At 32.4% G+C, this 25030-nt stretch overlaps 2 protein-coding genes across 2 annotated transcripts in view; both read left to right on the top strand.

Annotated features, from left to right (window-relative positions):
• The first annotated feature begins 6526 nt into the window (after positions 1-6526).
• Positions 6527-7781, top strand: LOC106708105 (probable deoxyhypusine synthase). Its single transcript, XM_014499577.2, has one exon. It carries the CDS (start codon positions 6663-6665, stop codon positions 7773-7775), a length of 1113 nt encoding a protein of 370 aa, XP_014355063.2. The 5' UTR covers positions 6527-6662; the 3' UTR covers positions 7776-7781.
• A 649-nt stretch (positions 7782-8430) lies between these two features.
• The window catches only part of LOC106708095 (tyrosine-protein kinase-like otk), a 39878-nt gene continuing 23278 nt past the window's right edge, over positions 8431-25030 (top strand). The window contains exons 1-2 of the mRNA XM_045684665.1: positions 8431-8717; positions 20422-20448. Coding sequence (XP_045540621.1) covers positions 8672-8717; positions 20422-20448 — 73 coding nt within the window. The 5' untranslated portion in view covers positions 8431-8671. The remainder of the gene's footprint in view (positions 8718-20421; positions 20449-25030) is intronic.

The raw sequence follows: 25030 nt of genomic DNA, 5'->3' as shown, positions 1-25030 counted from the left end.
TCTGCAATTATAACCCTTTTATTGGGTGCTTTGTGGGTTACCTTAATGTTTTTAATTAAAGTAATGGTCTCCGAGTACTAATTTACCAATTCTGCACAAACTTGATCTAAACACTGAGAGTGAGAGCAGTAGACTGGACTTGTAATCTAGTGGTCTAGGTTCGATCCACGAAATGAACCACTGTGATTTACGATTTCGACTATAAAATGTTAAAAACTAATATTTTCTACATTTTTGTTTGAATGCTAGATTTAGACGCATTTATTGTAACCTAATTTTTATAAATCCTTACTAATATTATAAATGCGAAAGTAACTCTGCCTGTCTGTCAGTTTAAATCGCTTCTATAGTTTTTGCTTTTACGCCAAAATTAAACGAAATTTAGTACACCCAGATAACCTAGAATTATTACTAGTAGAATGGCTTGAGAAAGCACATCGGCTACTTTTTAACACGAAAAATGGATGTAAGGGGTTGCAACTTATTTTGAGGTCGTTAATTTGATATAAATAAATATGATATTCAAGGTTTGTAACATTTTTCGCTCGAGGGTGCAAAATAGAAAATAGGGTATGAAAATTAGTATGGAAATATGAAGGTTTAAATGGATGTTTTTAAGTTTAATATGTTTTGTTGCGATGTTTTATAACTTGAAGTAAAATAATCAGCTAAAATTATTACAAATTAAAAATTATTAAAATGCTACCCTAGAGTAGTATTTCACGCGGATGAAGTCGCTGACATAGCTAGTACAAAAAACAAAAAAAAAATTAAATAACAAATTTTACTTTACAATTACCCTACTAAATTGATCTTTGAATTTATTTTTGCACAAATATGTATACTATAATTTCATTTAAATAACTACTTAAATATTTATATAATTAAATAAAAAAATATGGTACTCACTTTAAAAAGAAATCGCTTGTCGTCACTAAAACACAAACAATTAAGTTTTTATTATTTTTAATTTGTTTCTAATGTGGCACAGATTAAAAAAAACATCGTTTGTTTTTCTTTTTAAATTGCCAGTACGTTCGGTGTATTCGCGCGTATACGGTTAACTGACGCGCGTATACAACATTGTATCTACAACTTCCCTTTCCCAATACAGGTGTAGTGATAGTAATTTTTTTATTAATAGACAATGTAATAATTACAATTTACCGATAACATTTGCGTAACGATTATGTAATTTTTAATCTACGCATCTTTTTTGGCGGCTTTCAAGCTTTCAACGAATGTGTCATTTGTTTTTAGATTTTAGACTGAATTTAATGCACTGTCAATGTAAAGACAACATACCTATTTTAATGTGAAGAAATTGTAATAAAAGTAATTAACATGTACTTTTTATAGGTAAATTTTATAGGAAATAAAGAAACTGAGAATTTGTAACTTGACCAGTGAAGACCTAATAGTAAGATATATAGTTATCTTAAAGTTTCAGATTACGAGATCCCTGAGCTATCGTTTTTCCCTTGACTTTTACTGACTTTCTTTTATCACTCAACTACTAACGATTTCAGACTTTAAAATATTTTAATTTAAAATCAAGATTGTCGAAATCAATTTGAGATTTGATTTGATTTAAAAAATCACACAAACTATTTATCTCGTCTCTTAACGCGGGAACTATTTTGATATAAAATTATTTAACACACATTCGTTACAAATCCAGTTTGACAATTTCCGTGCCGGAAATGGGTCCATTGGTGTGTTAAACCGGAAACCCATTAGCGATTGCAATAACATCTTCTCACGATATGTATTGTAAACATAAAGTTTTTTGTTTTTAATTTAGACATCGTCATTAGCTTGTAGGTCAATCTAAGGTTTATTAGATCTTAGTCATCGACGCTGGCCAAGTGTGGATGTAAAGTTAGTAGTGAGGAACTACTTTTCTGCAATTTCGTTTTTTTCGTATAATTTACAAATAATTTACCTATCGGTGGACAAGAGCCGTTTTTTTCAAAGACCGCAACGCATTTGTAGTTGTTTATTTATTTATTTTTTTATTTATTTACAATACAATGATAACCTAAAATACAACTATGTCCCACAAAATGATATAATTTGACTGTAGGATCAAAATTTAAATTTAAATTTAAATTAATATAAAATAAAAGTAAATAAGTTATGATAATTAAAATAAATTTAAGGAAAGTATAATTAAATCAGTAATGAGAATAGAAGTTATGGCAATGAATGTAATAAATATTTTTTGAGCTTTTTTTAAATTACCCTTTGATACTTTCATCCGTAATGAAGATAGTCATAGTTTTTCGATGTACCTCTCGTACGCCACCTTCTCTTACAAAATAACTAATGAATAGCCACTTCGTCGAAGAACCCCAAATATTTTGATGTTGTTACGGATCTTCGGGATCTATTTTAGCCGGGATATGTAGTTAACCCTGTAATCAGACACTGAAAGAGAGCTAGGCAGAATAGCGAGAAGCGCAACAGTAAGTTCAATTAGAAAATTCAAAAACATCAAAACAAGTCTCAAGATGAAAACAAAAATGGCCGCCTTACTTAACCTATAAAATTTGACGTATGATGTATTTGTTTAGTTTTTTTATTAAGTATCACCGTGGTTGCTCAAGGCGATTAAAGAATGCCAATTGCTCACAATTACTCATACACCGGACGTAATAGGAACGTGTCTCGCCTTCGATGGTATTTATCGAAAGTAAAATTACATATTTTATTACATCATGCACTCATTTTGGCGCGCACCGGTTGCATAATGGCTCAGATGAAGAATTATATAGATATGGCATGCGCGTTCACCCGTAAGGGACAGATAGAGAGTACTATAGACTATACCTATATATAAGTAAAAGGATTGGGGTTACCAGTTATTTGTTTTGTCCCGAAAATGAATAATTACGATATAATTTAATATAGACCAATTTATATATTCCCAATTAAATTGTAATTAATAAACGTAATAAATATAAAAAACAATGCGTAATTTTTGTTTATGTGACTAAGATTACGTAAACAGATTTTTTTAGTAATACTTAGTCAGGTCATAAATTCTGTCACATGTTTAATATAAAATAATTGAAACAAGTTTATTCATTATGTGACCATTTATATACCAAAATGAACTTAACAAAACATAGATTCTTATGACACTAAAGTTTATTCAAAATGACATCCGTGATTTTGAATACAGGCCTTCAATCAGCGTTCGGAACCGTACGATAATTATCGTACACATACGATAATTTTGTGCCTACATACGATGTACGATAGCATATTATTATCGTACGCAGATTGTACGATAATTTCTATCATGATGCAAAATTTGAGAATTTATATTATTTCACTCATGCGTTGATAGTCTAAACCGCAGTAGCATGATTTTATTTTGTCCAATAAAATCTTGAGAAAATACCGGGAAATACAAGTTCTTTATTCCTATTGGTCCTTACGATCCGCTCTACCAAGTTTCACACTGCCAATACTGTAACTTTATCCAGCGCCTGCTGTACACGCTTTCTTATTGGTTAGTATAGCATCTACCAATGCGAACAAGAGAATAAAAGTTCGATATTTCGATTATGTTCACACTTCATATGTATCGTATATTTTGTGTAGAAAAGTTGGCAGTTATTTCGTTATATTATTATGATTATATGTCCGTATTCGCTCTGACAAACGGAATTATTCAAATTAAGTGAAGAAAAATTACTACAGAAAGCACTACCAAAACGGTTCAAGATTTATATAGTGACGCGGATGTAGAGGAATTTAATAATATTTTAATGCTAAACGATTTCTAAGTGATAACACAAATAATTAATCTTTATGAATACCTTAATTATATTAAATTATTTTTTAAAGACTATATTAAAATATAAAAATTATATTTTCTGTTTTTATGAATATAAGTGTATATTGATATATAAAAAAAATTCTTTGATTTTTTATTTCACCACCCATTCATATCCATTTCTTCTTTATAAATACAAAATTTTGACGTGTTTCATACCCAACTTGCATGAGAACAGTGAAATTTTGTCTAAGTGAATTTTAAGTTTGGCGCGTTTATTGAACTTAAAGTGGAAAGGGAATCAGTTCAGGTCTGTACCACGTGTAAAACATTTGGGTTTCAGTGTTCTGTTGATTTGACAGCGGTGGTTTAAAAAAGACAAACTATAAAGTACTTGCATGCATATCAATATTACAATTTATATGATTAATTTATCTATAATAGACATTATCCTAAAAAATACGATAATTTCGATCCATGTACGATAATTTTACGCCCCTGGTACGATAGTCAGTCCACTTCAAGTTGCTAACGCTGCCTTCAATCTGCTCGGCCAGTCGTCTATCACAGCACGAACGAGGTCCATGTCAATATCGGCGGCTGCCTTAATCAAGGATGTCTTGAGTGACTCCATTTTTCCCCGCGTACCGCTTCAACAAAGCGCGGCATCTCTTCAGTCTTAGGTCCATTAGACGAGCATTCAAACGATGTCCTATTTTTCTTCGATATGCACGAAGCCCTAAGTCTTCATAAAAAGCTACAAAAAACATACCAATATTATAGTCATATAATTTTAAATTACTCTGTATATCATTACAGTGAACACTACATGGAAAACTACTTAATATTAAACTATTTTGATTGTAATTTCTAAGAAACAAAATTTACATGGGACAAATTAAAAAGCATACTCTTTAAAATCAACGGGATAAGAAAGTATCAAATATTTAAAAACACAGCATATACCAGAATTAAAAACTCCTTTTGAAATCTGTTGAAAATAGTATAAAAAATGTGAATTGTTTCATTTATCTACATTATACATACTATAATTTATTTCCCCTAAATTCAGGGTAATTTTTACAACAAGATGGTGGTATTATTTTTACGGGTAATAACCAACCAATTTGAAAAGAAGTTTAATATGGCCGCTTGTTTCCCAGATCTACAGTATATTATTTGACACAAATGACATCTGCGTTTGGGCGCATAATGTTCGAAAAATACTATTTTATTTTAGCTAATTTTACCCGTATTTTAACATATTAGTTATTACAAAGACTGTAAAAAACAACTAGTTTGTATTTTCTTCCTTATTTTGTATGAATACATGTGAATAAGTGCGTAGTTTCAGTACTTACGATTGAAAGGTTATGTTTTTCTCTTTTCGCTGACTACGGCTTTTACAACCAACAATACAGCAGTATACCATGTTTTATACACTTGATCTCACTAAAACTGTAATATCAAAATATTTTTGCACAATTACAGCCACTAAGTACTCACAATTTTCGAAAAATAGCACGAATGTCAAACTTTGTTAGGGACAACCTAGGTTGTTTGTAGGGGACAACCTTTGTTCCAAACAAACCCCAAACCCTGGTACGCAGAAAGGGACGGAAGATAGTTATCCCTGTCTTTGTCACGTCACAGGAATTGGGTATAACTGTATCTCTCTCACTCACGGTATTATTATTACCGTGTCATAGACTTGCATAATGGCGTCGAAAGCGAAAAACATTTTGACAGCACTGTATTCCCTTAAATGTCAGGTTAATTAGATCAACTCTCCATCGCACTGAACTGGACATATGCTTAACAAAACAAAAACCTTCTATTGATTATACTATCATTGTATTACACACTAACCTCACCCACTCCGAATAGAGATTAGATTACCGATTTTCATTTGGCGTGAATTTTGGTCCTTAACTTTACCTCTTTAGTCCCAAAATAATAGATGTAGTTGAAATCAAAGCAAAAGGCTAGTGATCACAAACAAATTTATTCAAAACAACATTAAGACTCCTTTTAAATTTTAAATTCTCTATGATAATATTACCATAATGTTAAAACTGCTGAAAATATGTATCCAAACTTTTTTTTTGACAGTGATATTTATTTTTGCACAGGAATTTAGGCAGTAGAAACGGCAATGTTCATAAATTCATATTGAACAAGCCGTGCTAGTGATAGGTGTCAATCAACAAGGGAAAGTGGAAGTCATATGTTTTATTTATAGACAATGTATAGGCATTCAGACTTAAATACCTTTATTGAAGTGCCGTTAACAATAATAATTAGGTACGAAAGTGTCGAACTATTAATGACCGTGTGTGTTTGGTCAATTTTGAAATACTAGTCTCTTTAGACTTCTTGAAGTAAGGTACTGTACCTTACTTCTTTCTAAAGCATAGCAAAATTGATTAATAAATAAAAATCATATAACTGTGTAATAATTTTAATACAAGGCGAACGTTTAATCTAAGGGATTTTAGAAAATCAAATTCATATCTTGTCTTGTGGCGACATCTAGTGTATTATTATGACAAATTATGAATTAACAATTATATTTCCTTTGTCATTAAATTGATTTATTATAAAAAAATCATTTATTAAGAAAATTAAATATATATTAAAATATTCTGTATTAAAAAAATATTTACCAATATGTAGAATTGTAGAAAAACACTTGACAGTGACAGCCAGCGACAGACAGGTAGCTGTCTGTCGCTGACTGACAGTGACAGACCAATTCAAAACAATTTTGTACGCATCAACACCATTCATTCGTATTTTCCTTGGTTATAAATCTGCATTTATAATATTCTTAGTGAATACCAATTATAAGCTACTTTGAAAGACAAGAAACAAAATGGACGCAGTGAAAACTCAGAAGATTAAATCGAACGCACCCGATGTTGCGATCACAGCAGTGTTGGGTCCAAGTCAGGAATTACCTGCAGAAACTCCAACCGTAGCTGGGTACGACTGGGAAAATGGTACAGATTATAATAAAATACTCGAAAGTTATACTCGAACTGGTTTCCAAGCGACCAGTTTCGGTAAAGCGGTCGCAGAAATCAATAACATGCTCAAATGTCGTTCAATACCATTAACGGAAGAGACCTGCGACCCTCACGAAGAAGATATATTTATTAAGAAGAAGACTAATTGCACTATTTTCTTAGGATTCACTTCCAACATGATTTCTTCCGGTTTACGAGATACTATACGGTTTCTAGTAAAAAATAAGCTTGTTGATTGTATTGTTACTACAGCTGGCGGGGTAGAGGAAGATCTTATAAAATGCTTAGCACCTACATATATAGGAGATTTTAATTTGAGCGGAAAGATATTACGATCTCGTGGAATCAATAGGATTGGCAATTTATTAGTTCCGAATGATAATTATTGTTTATTCGAAGAATGGGTTACACCATTACTCGATGAAATGTTAGAAGAGCAAGTCAGAGAAAATGTTGTTTGGTCACCATCAAGAATTATAGCTAGGTTAGGTGAAAAAATCAATGATGAGAAATCAGTTTGCTATTGGGCTTGGAAGAATAATATACCTATCTTTAGTCCCGCTTTAACTGATGGTTCATTAGGTGATATGATGTATTTTCACTCTTATAAACGTCCTGGCCTTATAATTGATATACTCGGAGACTTACGGAGACTCAATACAATGGCTGTGAAAGCAAATAATACTGGTATGATTATTTTGGGTGGTGGAGTTATAAAGCATCACATTTGTAATGCTAACTTAATGAGAAATGGTGCTGATTTTGCTGTATATGTTAACACATCTTGTGAATATGACGGTAGTGATGCAGGGGCTAGACCAGATGAAGCAGTCTCTTGGGGAAAAATCAGAGTTAATGCAACTCCGGTGAAGCTATATGCAGATGCAACTTTAGTGTTTCCATTACTTGTTGCTCAGACATTTGCTAAACATCATTTTAGCAATAAAAAGAATGTTTAATAATTATTCTATACTTTATTTTTGGTCCCCATCATGAAGTATATTATTTCTCATTTTAAATTTACATAATATATATCATTCAATGTGTTTTATTTATGCAATAAATCTTTTGGAATGGTTACCCAATATATCATTGAAAAGTGTCATTTTATTTTCATTATCCCATATGTTTTACATTGTAACCTAAAGATGGTTTTAAGTGCAAATTAAACATTAGTGCTCAAAAACAACAAATAGTTTTTGTGCCGAATGTTATGAATCCCGTTTAATATGTCTTTTCAATGAAATAATACGATAAGCGAAAACGATTTACAGCCTCCAAAAGCGTTTTTAATTTTTAGAAACTTCAAATTTTGAAAACAAATTTTAAATTAATGCCATCTATGTATGATTCAAGAAATCATCAACCAATTCTTTGAAAAGTGGTCTTTGATTAAGTTCAAGACAAAAACACAGTAAAAAGTAAATTAAGAAAATCCAATGATGTTTCAGTTACTCAATACACTAGTTACTAATAATACTAGTTAATAAGAAGTTAAAATATAAAAAAAATCCAATAGCAAACGGTGTGAATGAACTGTCAAATATGGTGTGAAGATAGGCGCTAGCCGGTGCTGGGTTGAAGTAAACATTTGTGTGGGTTCGTCTGTGAACCGCATTCTACGTTTGTGTGCCGTAGATGAAAGCGGTTGTTCAAAAGCGCCGGTCGAGTTCGCCAGTCGCTCCTTCTGTCGATCGTGCGGTTGCTTTTGACTTGTGTTTACAACGCGTTCTTCCTTTGAAAAAAAAACAAAAACATGCTTCCGAAGGTCTTCTAAATTAAAAATGGACGAAAATTATTCTAAATACGAATTTTAAAACCTGTAGTGAACAATTAGTGTTTGTTAGTGGGAAAAATGTGTGTATTTCGCCTGTTTTTATTCGTTTCGCTGCTCTTATCCGGTAAGTCGCATCCTTAGAGCCCTTGCGGTGCTATTTATAGGTTTTTACGGTCATTCTGGGCTGATATTAATGGGATTTTGTTAGAAGGATATGTAATTCGTTGCACGTTTACTTGGAAGCGGTCCTTTGATCCGACGCGCAGGATGAATATAAACGAACGTCTTTTGATGTTTTCTAGTCGTTGCGCCTTATTAAAACAATGTGACTGTGTTTAGATTATATCGGGGCCCTTCTTTGGAATTTTTGTGTAACGTTGTGTTAAGATAAATCATTCTTCTAACACCCAGTGAAATGTTTTTAAAACTTCCTTTTGTTTGAAAACAAATAAACGAACATTTGGTTGTATGAAAAACTTTTTATCTTTACCCGCTGTATTGGTATTGTTAAAAAGCGTCTAATTGTGATAACTTCTGATAAACTTTTATCATTTATTCAAGTACTTTTTCACCATGAATGCTTTAAACTTTCTTACTGACTCAAAAACTATTTCCTAGATTTTTCTTCACATTTAAAATAATCAATAAAATTTTCTACAAAACTCAATTATTTAAATGAGAATAGATCTATATCTATTATTTATTTATTATTATACAGAGTTAACCTTGGGAATACAACTATTTCCCACAAAACTATTTAAAATAATTTGACTGCAGAATCAAAAAATATTTTTTAATTTAAATTAAAGGAAAAAAAGTATGTTAAGTCAAATTAAAATAAATTTAAGGAAAGTAAAAATTAAATAAGGATAAACAAAAGAAATGTTATTTTATAGAATGTAATAAATATTTTTAAGGTTTTTTAAATTTCCATTTGGTAGTTTCATCCCTAATGTCTTCTACTGTCTATATATCTACTTTTGTTACTTATTTCCCTTCCCTTTCTTTATGCAGGATAGGCACAGTATGTGCCACTTATCTATTAACTCTCATATTTGATTTCACCTTATAAAACTTTCTTCACTCATCCTTTATCTTTATAACCATTAATATTTAATCTCATTACTTTCATGTTATTTTACTCATAAACATTTTGCTTAAAATTTCCATACCTTGCCAACATTTTGCTCCTCAATTACTCTATCACAACTTTCAGATAGGAGGAACCAATCTAAATCAAATTTTTAATTCTCCATATCTTTAAAGGTCAAGGAAACCCCCAAGATTAGGAGTGTTAAGTACCATATACTTTATAAAAACTTTAATTTAAATAGATTATGGCTTTTTGATTGGTCCGTCTTGTGCTGATCTCTGCTAAAACCTTGACCAGCTCATATTAATAGATATTTGAGAATAGACTTAGGTCCTTGCTATGTAGCTGCAAGAATATAGCTTTTGCAGTGTTAAAATATGTCATGGGTAGAAAATACTGTTTCAACAAATTAGATAGTTAAGTATTATGCACTTCCCTCACTACTACATCCTTACATCTTTACTAAAGTTCCTGAATCTTCAGTCTTTTCATACAGCACTTGCAATCAGCTACCACGGGCTTCCATTGCCTTAATATGTACAAGAATTATATTATCAACCCGCTCTCTTCTTAAAAAAAGGATACTGATTTTGTGCAAATGTTTTGTCAGCTGAAACATTATGCTTGGAGGTAACAATGAGTCACATTTGATTGCACTGTTTATCGGAGTGCAGCGTCGGATTACGTTGTTAATGTGAGACTTTCGTTATAAAATATTTAATGTTATGCTACTGTAGGTATGAAGATGTAATAACAGACAGTGCTAATGTTCCAACGATATCAATTTATAGTAATAATAAGGAATATATCGTTAATTCCGTGTTAACTTTGTGACATGATTTTTTGTACATTTTTAAAGTTTCGTTACTTAAAATTTGAAGCTTAGTTTATTTAGTTTTCACCCCTATAGCTAAAATCCTCGACCTCAAATCTCAAATAGAAAAATAGAAAAAAAATACTCTTTCTCGTAAGCCATACATTTTCTTATTGGCAGTGTAGTCTTTTTGCTTTTTTAATTTTTTCATAATGATCCAATTTAAGATAGAAAAATATTTAATCTTCCATTCTTTACTAACGATCAGTGGAATAATTAAAAAAAACGATATCTCAGAGACCATTAAGCCAAATCTTAATTAGTACTGTTTTAATTACCCCTCTTTTTTGCGGAGTCGCCCGTCTTAATAATTTTACCCGAGGAAATGGTAGTTCTCAGGTAGTCTCTACTAGGGATGTGCCAGCTATGTAAAGAAATTTATCGATAGTTTTCTTTCTACACGATAATACATAATTTCAAACTAATCGACGACGAAAATTAAATGTATTATGTGTAATGTATTTTATAGTTTCAATTACTGAAACATTCCATTAAAAACAAAGTTAACAGACTCTCTCTCTGACCGAAAAATCTGTTTTCAGTGAGAAAGAGAGGGAGAGAGTTCTTACTAATGATTCGGCAGTAGAAATAACTTGTGGATTTTTACAGTTCCACAAGCCATGGATATAAAAATCTTATTGATGTTAGACAATGTGACAGAAAAATTTACGATAAAGTTATTTTCTATAACATTAACTTACAATCTACGAATGTTTAAAATTCGAAAAACAACTTCATAAATAAACAATTTCAAGTCTTTATTTTATCTATTACTCAGATGAAGAATTATATAGATATGGCATGCGCGTTCACCCGTAAGGGACAGATAGAGAGTACTATAGACTATACCTATATATAAGTAAAAGGATTGGGGTTACCAGTTATTTGTTTTGTCCCGAAAATGAATAATTACGATATAATTTAATATAGACCAATTTATATATTCCCAATTAAATTGTAATTAATAAACGTAGTAAATATAAAAAACAATGCGTAGTTTTTGTTTATGTGACTAAGATTACGTAAACAGATTTTTTTAGTAATACTTAATCAGGTCATAAATTCTGTTACATGTTTAATATAAAATAATTGAAACAAGTTTATTCATTATGTGACCATTTATATACCAAAATGAACTTAACAAAACATAGATTCTTATGACACTAAAGTTTACTCAAAATGACATCCGTGATTTTGAATACAGGCCTTCAATCTGCTCGGCCAGTCGTCTATCACAGCACGAACGAGATCCATGTCAATATCGGCGGCTGCCTTAATCAAGGATGTCTTGAGTGACTCCAAAAAAAGAATTTCCCGATATTTTTTTCCCGCGTACTGCTTCAACAAAGCGCGGCATCTCTTCAGTCTTAGGTCCATTAGACGAGCATTCAAACGATGTCCTATTTTTCTTCGATATGCACGAAGCCCTAAGTCTTCATAAAAAGCTACAAAAAACATACCAATATTATAGTCATATAATTTTAAATTACTCTGTATATCATTACAGTGAACACTACATGTAAAACTACTTAATATTAAACTATTTTGAATGTAATTTCTAAGAAACAAAATTTACATGGGACAAATTAAAAAGCATACTCTTTAAAATCAACGGGATAAGAAAGTATCAAATATTTAAAAACACAGCATATACCAGAATTAAAAACTCCTTTTGAAATCTGTTGAAAATAGTATAAAAAATGTGAATTGTTTCATTTATATACATTATACATACTATAATTTATTTCCCCTAAATTCAGGGTAATTTTTACAACATGATGGTGGTATTATTTTTACGGGTAATAACCAACCAATTTGAAAAGAAGTTTAATATGGCTGCTTGTTTCCCAGATCTACAGTATATTATTTGACACAAATGACATCTGCGTTTGGGCGCATAATGTTCGAAAAATACTATTTTATTTTAGCTGATTTTACCCGTATTTTAACATATTAGTTATTACAAAGACTGTAAAGAACAACTAGTTTGTATTTTCTTCCTTATTTTGTATGAATACATGTGAATAAGTGCGTAGTTTCAGTACTTACGAGTGAAAGGTTATGTTTTTCTCTTTTCGCTCACTACGGCTTTTACAACCGACGATACAGCAGTATACCATGTTTTATAAACTTTACCTTACTAAAACTGTAATATCAAAATATTTTTGCACAATTACAGCCACTAAGTACTCACAATTTTCGAAAAATAGCACGAATGTCAAACTTTGTTAGGGACAACCTAGGTTGTTTGTAGGGGACAACCTTTGTTCCAAACAAACCCCAAACCCTGGTACGCAGAAAGGGACGGAAGATAGTTATCCCTGTCTTTGTCACGTCACAGGAATTGTGTATAACTGTATCTCTCTCACTCACGGTATTATTATTACCGTGTCATAGACTTGATCTATTAGAACTTATCGATAAAAAATAAATCGAATGACCTTCACTAGTCGTAAAAAAGGCTCTCTATCCCATCCTAGTTGATAATGACATAATTACAAGCAGTTTTGTTGTCGACTTTAGAAATAGCTTTCTGTAGACAGCAGTAATTCTTTCTACTCATCACTGTAGTCTTTAAAAGAAACAGCACCTTATACACATTTTTTCTGTTTCTCTCGAAATTTGTAATGTATAAAAATGGTAGTAAAGAAAACAAACGTTTAATTCGTCTTCAAAGATTTAATTCAAATACCGCCTAAAAATACGAACATATTGCGGTTAGTCTAGATGATATTAATGGCCTTCCCACGTACGCTTTCTTTAGTATTTCTTTTCTGAACTTTACACATAGCGAAATTTCATTAATTGAAAAAAGTCCCTTGGATGATGTCGCTAAAAATTGTGCTATGCAGCTATGATAGGTTAATCCGGGAACTAAAGCTCGACTCCTTGACTAACATTCACCGTTAGATCGTTAGCATTGTTTTCTTTGTCTACCTCCATCTAGACAATGGATGTGAGATGTATTTTTCAACGTCTTATATTTGCGGGTAGATACAAAAAGAGTGTGAGGTTATTTTTTGTTTTTTCTTAATTAAGTATATGATTCATCTGACGACATGTAACGTAATAAGGACTTAGGGCAGTTAAACTTTGCCTATGTTTCAATAAGTAATTTCATATGATTGTTAATGCACTTTACAACGCATATTTTTTAATACAACACTCTAAATCACTTATAATAAATCAGCTACCATAACATAAAATTAAATATTTTACTATCATTTAAAAAACATTCTAGAACTTCTAAGCTTGTATCCGACTAGAAGGACCATTTAAAAAATTAGAAATATTAATACAAAACACTATAGCAATTAAATACCACGACCACACAGAAGACAGGCGTGAAGTGGAAGCAATTCCGCGTTTCGTCTGATGAGTGTGGTACCGGAGGCCTAATTTTAACCCCTTTTCCCTACCCACCCTTTTCTTATTAGGAAAGGATAGGAAGGGGGAAGTGGATTTAGCGGAAGAGGGGACGCATAGGAAGGAGAAATATCCTCTTTCTGTGCGTTCCCTTCTCCGTTGATTAAAGGTAGGCAACGCATCTGTATTTGCGGATGTCTATGGGCAACGGTCGCCTCGCTATTGCGGCGAATCCAGGTGGCCATTTGCTCGTTTGCCACCTTATGATATAAAAAAACAATTGTATTTATTAAAGTGCTAGTCAATCAATTAAGTTGATCTAAAAAAAAGGTTATTTTGAGCGAAACAATTTATGCTTCATTTCTAAGTCTGTCAATACTTCATTTAAATGAAAGAAAAATTGTATGTAAGATGTTAAGATGCTTATTATTTTTTTTTAAACATTGGTAAAATACTTTCTTTATTACGATTAATCTTTATCGGTTAAAGTTAATTGTAAGTAATCAATGTTTCATCGCTTTCGTTTATACATACTATAAATAGTAGAGCTTCTTTTAGTTTTAACTACGCACTCTACTGTGGGTAGGATAAAAATTTCTAGTAACTGAATAATAAGCGGTTAAGGAATAATTCCAACACAATGAATTAAAATTTAGAAGAAATCCTCTTATTCCATAACTTATATTGAAAAGTTAAACACTTAACTATACAATAACGAAGTCGAAACTTTTCTAGAAAATTATTTAGTCATCCTTGAAATTATCCTTGATAGATAACTTTGTTTTTGTACAGTTTTCTGAAGAAATTACATACGTCTAGACTTTTTTTATCAGATGTAATATAATGTACCTTTTGTTTCCGGTGTTGGTAATTTTTAAGTTTACGCTAATTTCGTTTGCTTTTTAGCGGCTATTATTTTTACACCTCGTAGTACTGTTAGGACTTTTTGTACTTCACTTATTGGTGTAGCTTTAAGTGATTCTAATTACTACGGCTATTACTACTTTATGGTTAAATAGCTTTTACCCGGAACTTAAAAAAAAACTGAATAAGTAACCTGTGTGTTCTTCCGGACTATGTTCTACATCCTTGCCATATTCCATCAAGCTCCGTTGAGTCGTACAGGAGATACCTTCAAACTAACGTCCATCCATCCATCTATCTGAACATTGGCATTTATAATATTAGTAAGAAGTATTAGTACATTAGTTCGACTTGAAAATATTGCACGGACTTTAAAGTTTACCCTCGATAACTCTAAAAGTAACAGAATTTGTAATTTGCTCTAAAATGCATCTCTGAATAGATCAAATATACGTATTTGATAATTTTATCACATGAAGTAATCCTTCAAACATCGACGTCGCCCGCGACTCCGTCCGCGCGCAGTTAAAAAAAACTAATGGGGGGTATGAAAAATAGATGTTGGCCAATTCTCAGACCTACTCAATATGATCACAAAATTTCATGAGAATCGGTCAAGCCGTTTCGGAGGAGTTTAACCACAAACACCGCGACACGAGAATTTTATATATTAGATTTTTTACAGTACTGTCAAATGATTTGACAAACACGTAAAGTTTGACAAAATTTTTAATCATTTATAACGAGCTTTAGCTCGTATTATCGGAGTTCTATAATTAAAAAAAAAACTAAATTAATATTTTCAACATCATATACATAAACACCTTTTCAAAACTACCAGACATGACAATTTTAGCTTCATAATATTTGATGTATTTCTCATATATTTTTTTCAATAGCCAACTCAACGGATACCAGCATTTTAATTGCAAATAAACTCTCGATAAAATAATTGATGAGCTCTTTGATTGAGATCGATTCAATGCTAGTGATGGCTCTTAAACAAGTTTTTTTTTAACGATATATAACCAATAACTTGATCTGTTATTTCAACCGTACGGAATTAAGTAGGTTTTAACATCGAAAAATGAAGAGGTTTACGAGTTTTTTTGTTGTTTTTTATATTTAAAATAGGTTAGAATTTATTTCGTAATTTATATTTATTAGTTTTTTTTACAAAACTACTTATTTAATATCATCCTAACTTAAGAAAATGTAGGTGTTTGTGTTTGAGAATCATTTGATTTAAAGGAAGAAATGTTTGTTAGCTTAGTAGATACCTTTTAATTTGATTGGTCATTGGAAAAAAAAATTAATAAAATCTGCTATTCTGACCTTATCTGTAGACTTAACTATAGATTCTACAGGATGTTACAGTTAATGTTTTATAATAAAAAGCTACAGACATTTGCTAGAAGAACTCTTTGAATTGAATACAAGCGCCTCTTCTCACGCGTCACCTACCCTGGGTAAAGTGGCCATCCAAGGCACGGGATAAGCAATCGAGGTATCAGAGAGTACGGGAAGAAAAAACCCGATCCGCTACGCCCTAACGCAACGGGGCCGTAACCCTGCGCCCTAAGGGGAGCACAACTATAAAATCCGACATGTTTACGAGCTCGGTTCAACCCCCGGTTATAAAGCCGCGACTTGAGTGATGGACGATGGCGATTTTGATTTTGTCATTAGAAATAACCGTTCTTTGGTTTTATACTAAAATAAAACAGTTTTTACAACTATTACTCTTTGATTGAATTTTTGACAAACTGTGTCATAGATTAACTCGCCACAGATAGAACGCGCAGTATGTCACGTTGCCGCAAAAATGATTAAAAAATGCAGTTATATTTTCTTTACGCTTTCATTTAAATTATGTTTGTTTTATTTTTCACGTATTTATTGTCAACACTTTTATAACTCTTTATGAAACTTTAAAATGTTTACACTGAATTAAAACGTTTCACAGAAGTTATTTCTATATCTATTTTTATTTACTTGTACCGCACGCCAACCCACAGAAAACTTGGTACGACGCTAATCAGAATTCAACTTTACTAGTCACGTTTAAAGTCTAACTTTTAAAACTACCCACGTATCACTCGCGTCGAGTTCTCCAAACGTCGAACCGGCGTGCTACTGTTGAGTTTTCAAGTCGGCATTTAAAAAAAAATGTAGAATATTTTCTATTTTTCATATTCTAGACGGCAAACGAACCGGGATATAATCGAAACCAAAGAACCTGCATGCACTTGTTGGCTGAGAATTTTCTGGAATTAAATAAAATTAAGGGAACATTTTGAGTCTTAACTTGGTTCGTGAAGATTTTTTTCCACCAACCGTCAAGGATCTCCGTCTGGAACCACTTGCGCATTCATACTGTTACGTAGAATAGTTACAATGTGTATTAAATGTTTATACGGGAACTTGAAAAAAAAAAATAACAAGCACTCACTTTTCGTTCTGTGCACACTTCGTTATAAAAATTGAAGGGCTTATTTTGTTTGGTGCTGGGAAATGAGATATTCGAGTAAGTGCCTTGTCATTCTGCCTTACAGAATTAAGTGCCGCACTCAGAGCTATATGATAACAGTCGCTTAGCACAGATTTATTATATTTAATCTACACTAAAGGGACTACTCCCTTGGTGACCAATTAATGACTGAATGCGGCAGTTATTCGTATTATGAGGTGTATTAGAGGTTATTATTCAACTATTGATATTGGTGAAAACATTGACGAAAATAACTTTTAAGTTTAGGTGTCCAAAATATCTATAAAAAATTTAGTGTTACCTTAAAAAAAACTATGCGTCTGCTTGTCTAACTTTACATCCTTGTGTTTGAAGCAGACGGCTATATCTTCTGTATCACTTGTTTGTTTTGTATACGGCCTTATTTAGAAAGTACGATAAGGTAAGAAGGGTGGGTATTTGATAAAATCTAAATATCTTCCCTCCCTTGATTAGAAAAGGAAATAGTTTTCTTGCGGGAATCGTTGACAATTGTGTACATACACTTGACGTTATTCAAGGTAATATAATCATTTTTGTCTCTTTTCTTTCTTCTTTTGTTCCAATTATCTGTCTCGATCATGTAACAAAAGCATTAACGCCAATGGTACGTGACGTATCCTTTATAGTTAAATTAAATGAATTATTTTTCTAATATTAATGACCTTTTTGAGAGTAATCGAAAATTATACACCGTTTCAAGACCAGATTTAAAATAATAGAATTGGGTTTCTACAAATATTGTCTCTGTTTTTTTTTTTTCAAAGATAACTATAGTATATAATACGTTTTTATGCAAGTTTTTTGACAGTGGAAACTCACGCTAACATGATATTCGCTCCCTTGTTTATGTAATAAACACCGACCTGTCGGATATTTGTCTTTACAAGGCAAGGTGACGGGGCTTTACAAATTGGACGGGTCTCTTTGCTTTAGGCAGATATTGTACTTATGTAAGGATTGTTCTTATGTCAAAAATTGTCTACTTCATCCTATCAAACAGTACTTTTTAGTTTGTTACGTGAAATATTTCCAAATAAATAAGATTGGAAGTCGTTCTACTTAAAAAAACTGTACTTGTATTTAAAAAAATATCCATACATTACAATATCCTTACCACAAAAAAATTGTGTCTCAAATTATTTGGTCTTGTTTAATTAAGATTATCATCAAAATTCCCAAAAGCAGAAAATCAAACCGCGCCGTAGATACCACGGGGAGTGTTCCGTAGAATTCTTTAGAACAATCTCTGTCGTCGAGTTTCGTCATCCACGACACAACAGACCACCAGGCGTCATCCACACCATCTCGATGGCTGGCAACCCACCAACGAGCTGTTTTCGCGAATCAAGTCCCATACTATTAAAGAATTTGACAAAAAATTTATAGTTTACTAGCTGTCGCCCGCGACTCAGTCCGCGCGCAGTTAAAAAAAATGATAAATAGATGTTGGCCGATTCTCAGACCTACTGAATATGCTCACAAAATTTCATGAGAATCGGTCAAGCCGTTTCGGAGGAGTACGGTGACGAAAACTGTGACACGAGAATTTTATATATTAGATTGTTCGGATAAGATTTGAAAAAAAATGTCATCAGTGTCTAAAAAAACCTTGTATGATATTTTTTTCAAATGCTACAAAAGTATGCAGTCATTTTTTTCTCCGTTAATAAAACTATGGACTTGGTATGTTTCCGTATTTCCACATTCAGTGAGCGAGTATAATTTTTTTTTCTAACGATGTTGCCTCCGCGTTGATTTATTCCCAAGTGTCGGACGTGTCAGCAGCGCATGTGAGATCCTGTAATGAGAACATAGTAGGGATGGGATTTACAATGTTTAAATAACATTAACTATATTTTGTAAACATTTTTTTTTAAATAACAGAAATGTTTTTTTAATATTCTGCCATTGTCAACGGCCTGTATTTCTAATGGTATCATTTTTTTTCGTATATTGGGAATAAGCATGAAATCCAAACGGCATACTTTGTATAAAAATTTTATTATCAACTCGGTACTGTGCAAAATGTTAGCTGGATTTTCAAAATAGTAAAAGAGATGAAGAGATAAAATGTCAAACTGTATGTGTATTTATTTCATGGCAGTATGCCGTCAATTCAAGAGACTGTATAAAGCTGTCTATCCACATAAAGCAGTGAAATTCTATTAAAAACAGTATTTTAAAATCATTTGAACAAATTCAATTTTAACCGCATTACTTTCGACGTATCTTTTCAAGCGTATTTACAAAAATATCAATCGCAAAAGTAATTAACACTTTAATTAAAACGATATCACTCGACCGTGAAACGTTAAAATTAAAAGCAAAAAAAATATACAAAAAAATAGCGTTTAACGTAACGTTATAGCAGTACCGACACTAGCAGACTACTCGAGCTGTGGAGTGTCGCTGCGATTCGTTAGCGTGGCCGCGGCGTTTTAATTGCGGCCGTGTAACGTTAATACCTGTAACACACAAGTCCAAAAGCGATGCATTACTACCGCAAAGTATAAAGCCTGTAGCACATAGATTTACGAAAGCGGAACGCAGAGATTACTTCGTATTCGATCCTGTTTGCTAAAGATACCAATAGCAATCGTAAACTGATCTACTGTTATCATTCCCTAGAGCGCACCAAATCCATGCTAGTTTCGCGTTCGTTTCGGTTTCGCTTTGCTTTCGTTCCGTGTGTAACAAGCGTAAGTTTGTAGTCGGATTAAATTGGACTACAGTTTGTTATGTTTTCCCCACGTTTCGATCCACTCCGCAATGCTGGCTGAATGTATGAGTGTACTGTTGCTCGTTGCAGCTTAACGTTTTCGCGCCAAAAGAGAAAAGAGTTTATATATGTGAGATTTTTATTATTTTATGGCGTCGGTTGCCATGTTTTATAATAAAAATTTAACTTTTTCATAGGGATTTTTGATTATTGTATCGAAATCAAACTATCTTGCCCATGTACTTCGGCTTTTTGGTATTGATTTGATTTTTATTTGACTTTCGTTATTTTTTTATATTTATTTTTTCTTAAATTTAGTTTTTAATTGCAAGGAAATGATAGATTTTTTTTAATTATGTTTATTTTAGGAAGTTATTTAATAGTTTTTATTTGTTTACAGGTATTCTACAAAGCTCTGGATATGAAGGTAAGCAAGAATTGAATCGAAAACTATAAAAAACAATTCAAAAAGAACGATAAAAAATATTGTTTGTCGTATAAACCTTACCTTTTCAATTCTTGTCCGAAGAACCTTCTTTAATTGTAGAAACAATAGACGAAAGGCAATTTAAAAAGGTAAAAGAAATACGCGTCATAACTTGCTTAATAATTAAGTAACGCTAATGCCCCGTGACGTCATTGAATTATGAACACAGTTTCGAACTCCTTACTCCCATGGGATGGAGGGGAACCTCTACCAAGCAGACTGGCTAAATAAATGGGATTATTTGCAAGATTTAGTAAAGATTATAATACTTTTTGTAACTTTTTATATTATATTTTTTTTAGACATAATTGACTTTATTTTTTCTAATCTGTTTTTTTTTAATTAAGTAAAATTACTAAAGATAGATGGTGAATTTACAAAGTAAACATGGATTCTAGAAAGAGGGCAAATTTTCTAAAAATGTATTTTATTCAAACAAATTTTTAAGAATTTGAGTATCTCTGAGTCGAATAAATCTTTTTATCTCAACATTCCTATTTGCTAAATTGTCGAAAAGGATAAAAACATTTTGATGTTCCGACGATTACGTAACTGGTTTATCAAAAACCGGTCGGTTCGGACTAGTTCTGAACCTGATGAAGCGTACAATTTCGGGACTCGCAACTCTAGATTGAAAAGATAATAAAAGAAATAAATGCTCTCTTTTTACGTCTGGATAGCTATATATTTTTGATGGATTTTCTATGTTATTAGACGGGGAAGCAAGTTTTAAATATTTAGAGGAATATTAGCTAAGAAATCAGAATTACGGATACTAGCAATTAGTTGCTAAGAGCGGCCATACACGGACTGCATTGTGTAATCGGTATCGACAGCTTTAATAGGTTGCTCTGCAGATTTCAAAGTATCATCCCTCGCAATCGTCGCAGCAGCAGCCGATTGTATGACGACGTCGTATGCATCAACAAAATATAAAAAAAACTTGAGAGGTGTCAAGGGACACCCGGATGGAACGAAGTTCCTTTTGATTAATTAGTGAAGGAACCAATGTTTATTCTATGAATAAAAAACTTAAGTTTTCACAAGAAGTACATTTTATTTCTATGAATTTTCGTTATATATTGTCACGTCGTTGCCATGGTGAAGTAGCGCTCATTCGTCGTTAACATACTTACTATAGCAAAAAGTGTCGTGACAACTTTTCGTAAGAATTTTTTCCGTCTAGCCCCCTTTCACAACGCGCGATAAGGAACTTCGTTCCAAAAATGTATAATGTAGTTTAAATGAATAATCGAATTTTATCTAATCTATAAGATGGATATATAAAAACCCATCACTAGTTATGTATATATGTGTGCGTTTGAACACACGCATTCGTGTCTATCGGTTACTTTTGAAGTTGCCGCCATATCAAATTGGCAGTGTCGGTAGATATCGTTTGATTTATATGTTACAAACATTTTACACTGATTTATTGTTCCGTTGCGCTTTTAACAAAGACAATGCAAGTTAAGTGATTGTTTTAACAAATTATGACTTAGGACTATTGTCATTGAGTTCGTTTTACTTTACAAAATGGTACATGTAATATTGATACGAAAAACATATTTGTAATTATAAAAACAAGCGTTCAATATTTACATGTATGTTGCAATATGACTTATTTCTCAAATAGCTATCCATTTTCCATATAAAAGAATGAGAGGTGTCATTGTACGAATTACGTGTAAAGTTAACGTAATTTCGCGTTGAAAGACAAAAGGTCGCCGCCGGTCAAAAACAACGCGACGTCGAACCTACGCCGAAGGTTAATCGGAGCGTTAACTTTAACAGAGCGCCGATTTAACCTTTTGACTTTATATAAACTGTCACATACGACTTTGTCGATGCCGTATATATATTTATAGTCAACTAGCTGTCGCCCGCGACTCCGTCCGCGCGCATTTAAAAAATGGGGGGGGGGGGTATGAAAAATAGATGTTGGCCGATTCTCAGACCTACTGAATATCCTCACAAAATTTCATGAGAATCGGTCAAGCCGTTTCGGAGGAGTACGGGAACGAAAACTGTGACACGAGAATTTTATATATTAGATTAAATCTTACTAATAAATAAATGCGAAATCAAGATCCGTTGAGCCATTCTGGAGACACCTTCAAACAAACATCCATACATCAGAACATTCACATTTTTAATATTAGTAATATAGATAAAATACAATTTTTTTATTCAGTGAAAACGTAGTATTCTAATAGCGTGTCAGTTATTTTTCTTTCTATTAAGCATTTTCAAATTGTATTTTTCATCCGACATATTTTATTTTTAGTTGTGATCTGTAGATATGTAAAAATGTTTGTACAAAAAGAATTGCATTGAAAAGTGAGCCGTCTATTTTGTTCGACTTGCTATTTTTTTTTTTTTTTCATAAAAATTTTCAATGTCTTTCGCACCAGTAATTATGCAGCATTGTACATGTCTGGATGAACAGATATATCATGTGACAAGCAGACTTGAAAAAAATTAAAACTTTAACCACCGATGTTATTTTAGACCTATACAATTTACGCTGGCTTACGCATTAATACCCGCTCTAGTACAGCACTGTTGATTTCAACACATGCAAAAAGGTATGTGTCGCCAGCAAATCGTGAACGTCGCTTGTAACTTGTCTCGGTAAATTTCATATCGCATACCATTCGAATACTATTTTAATTTAACTAATGTAAAGATGATATTTTAATAGAAAATTATGACACTTTGTCAAAAGTGCCAGCTTTACAAAATGTCTGAATAAAATACGTTACAGTTTGTCAATAAGTTCATTTGCTATGCAATTAAAACACAATCTTACTGATATTATAAATGTTTGGATGGATGGATGGATGTATGTTTGAAATTATCTTCAGAACGGCTCAACGGATCTCGATGAAATTTGGCATAGATGTATATCACGGTCTGGAAGAACATATGGGCTACTTATGATTTTTTTTGACGGAGTTGCTTGCGACAGCTAGTTGACAATATAGTTCTTCTATAGACTCTTCGAGATGTCAGGGCAAATTACAATCCGACGGCGTACATGATTTGCTGGTAACATGTGCATGAAAATTTCACTACATCTTTCTGTATACTCTTGCAATTTTTTTTAATTGCAACTGACACACCAGAGATGATTTCTCGCGTCTATGTAAATACACTCGCATATAAAAGCGTTGGAGATATGAAAACTATCCGGCTTTGACTTTCAAAGTCAGGACCTGTAAAGCGCACTTTCTTTTTTGTAAAATAAAAACAAACAAAGAGTTCTATTATTATATATTTGTTTATATTATTGGAACGAAGTTCCTTATCGCGCGTTGTGAAAGGGGGCTAGACGGAAAAAATTCTTACGAAAAGTTGTCACGACACTTTTTGCTATATCACCATGGGAACGAAGTGACAATATATAACGAAAATTCATAGAAATACTTCTTGTACTTCTTGTGAAGACTTAAGTTTTTTATTCATAGAATAAACATTGGTTCCTTCACTAATTAATCGAAAGGAACTTCGTTCCATCCGGGTGTCCCTTGACACCTTTCAAGTTTTTATATATTTGCTTCTTTGTATACTTGTATAAGTCAGTATGCGTTCATAAAGGACAAATGTAATGCACATGTGTAATTGTCCATACTTCACACCTCGAGATTAGTGGCAGAATGTATTTAGTATAATAGCGCGGCGGTTCTTTGCCTAGTCCGTTTTTCAATAGTCAAGGCTACCGGTTTCCATATTGGCGGCGGAAACGGAAATCATTGTTTGGGCGGGCGTTTGCGGGGCTTTTGTGATTTTTTTTTTCGTCTTTCAATGCGTAGACATGAATATGTAGAGATTTCGATGAGAGCCGATCATGCGAAGTGAGGTTTGTGTTTGAATGTTTTGAATAGGACCGTTGAATTTAAAAAGAAAAACTTAGATTTACTTACTTGATACTAACATTATTTACCTACCTCATTAAAAGTTTCTAAACAAGTAAGTTTAGCTTAATAAGTGTTTTTGGAACGAAGTTCCTTATCGCGCGTTGTGAAAGGGGGCTAGACGGAAAAAATTCTTACGAAAAGTTGTCACGACACTTTTTGCTATTGTAAGCTGTGCGGCGTTGCATGTTTCTCTGTCTGTCTCTCTTTCTCTTATAGAAAGCAAGCCAGATATTTTCATTTCTATTTCGCATTGAACAGTGTGGTGTCGCGACTTAAAAAAATAATATTTTTTTTTTATTACAATTCCTTCACTAATTAATCGAAAGGAACTTCGTTCCATCCGGGTGTACCTTGACACCTCTCAAGTTTTTTTTTTTAGTTTAAGGTTTAGTTTGGAACAACATAATTCCTGAATTATTTGGAATATTGTCCTAAAATTAACTCGCCTTTAGACATTTACAGCCGAAAAGAAATAAAGTCAGTAAATAATATTTGAAATAAACTGAAAGACATAGCAATGTGTGCAATTGTCCTCGAGTCTTAAAACAAAAGGGTCTCTGATTATATAAAGGAAGGGGAGAATTAAATCATGTTATGATGTG

This window comes from Papilio machaon, chromosome 27 (assembly GCF_912999745.1).
Source record: "Papilio machaon chromosome 27, ilPapMach1.1, whole genome shotgun sequence".
In the NCBI taxonomy this organism is placed as follows: Eukaryota; Metazoa; Arthropoda; class Insecta; order Lepidoptera; family Papilionidae; genus Papilio; species Papilio machaon.
Note: the sequence above shows the minus strand (reverse complement) of the source record. Positions and strands in the feature narration are given on the sequence as shown.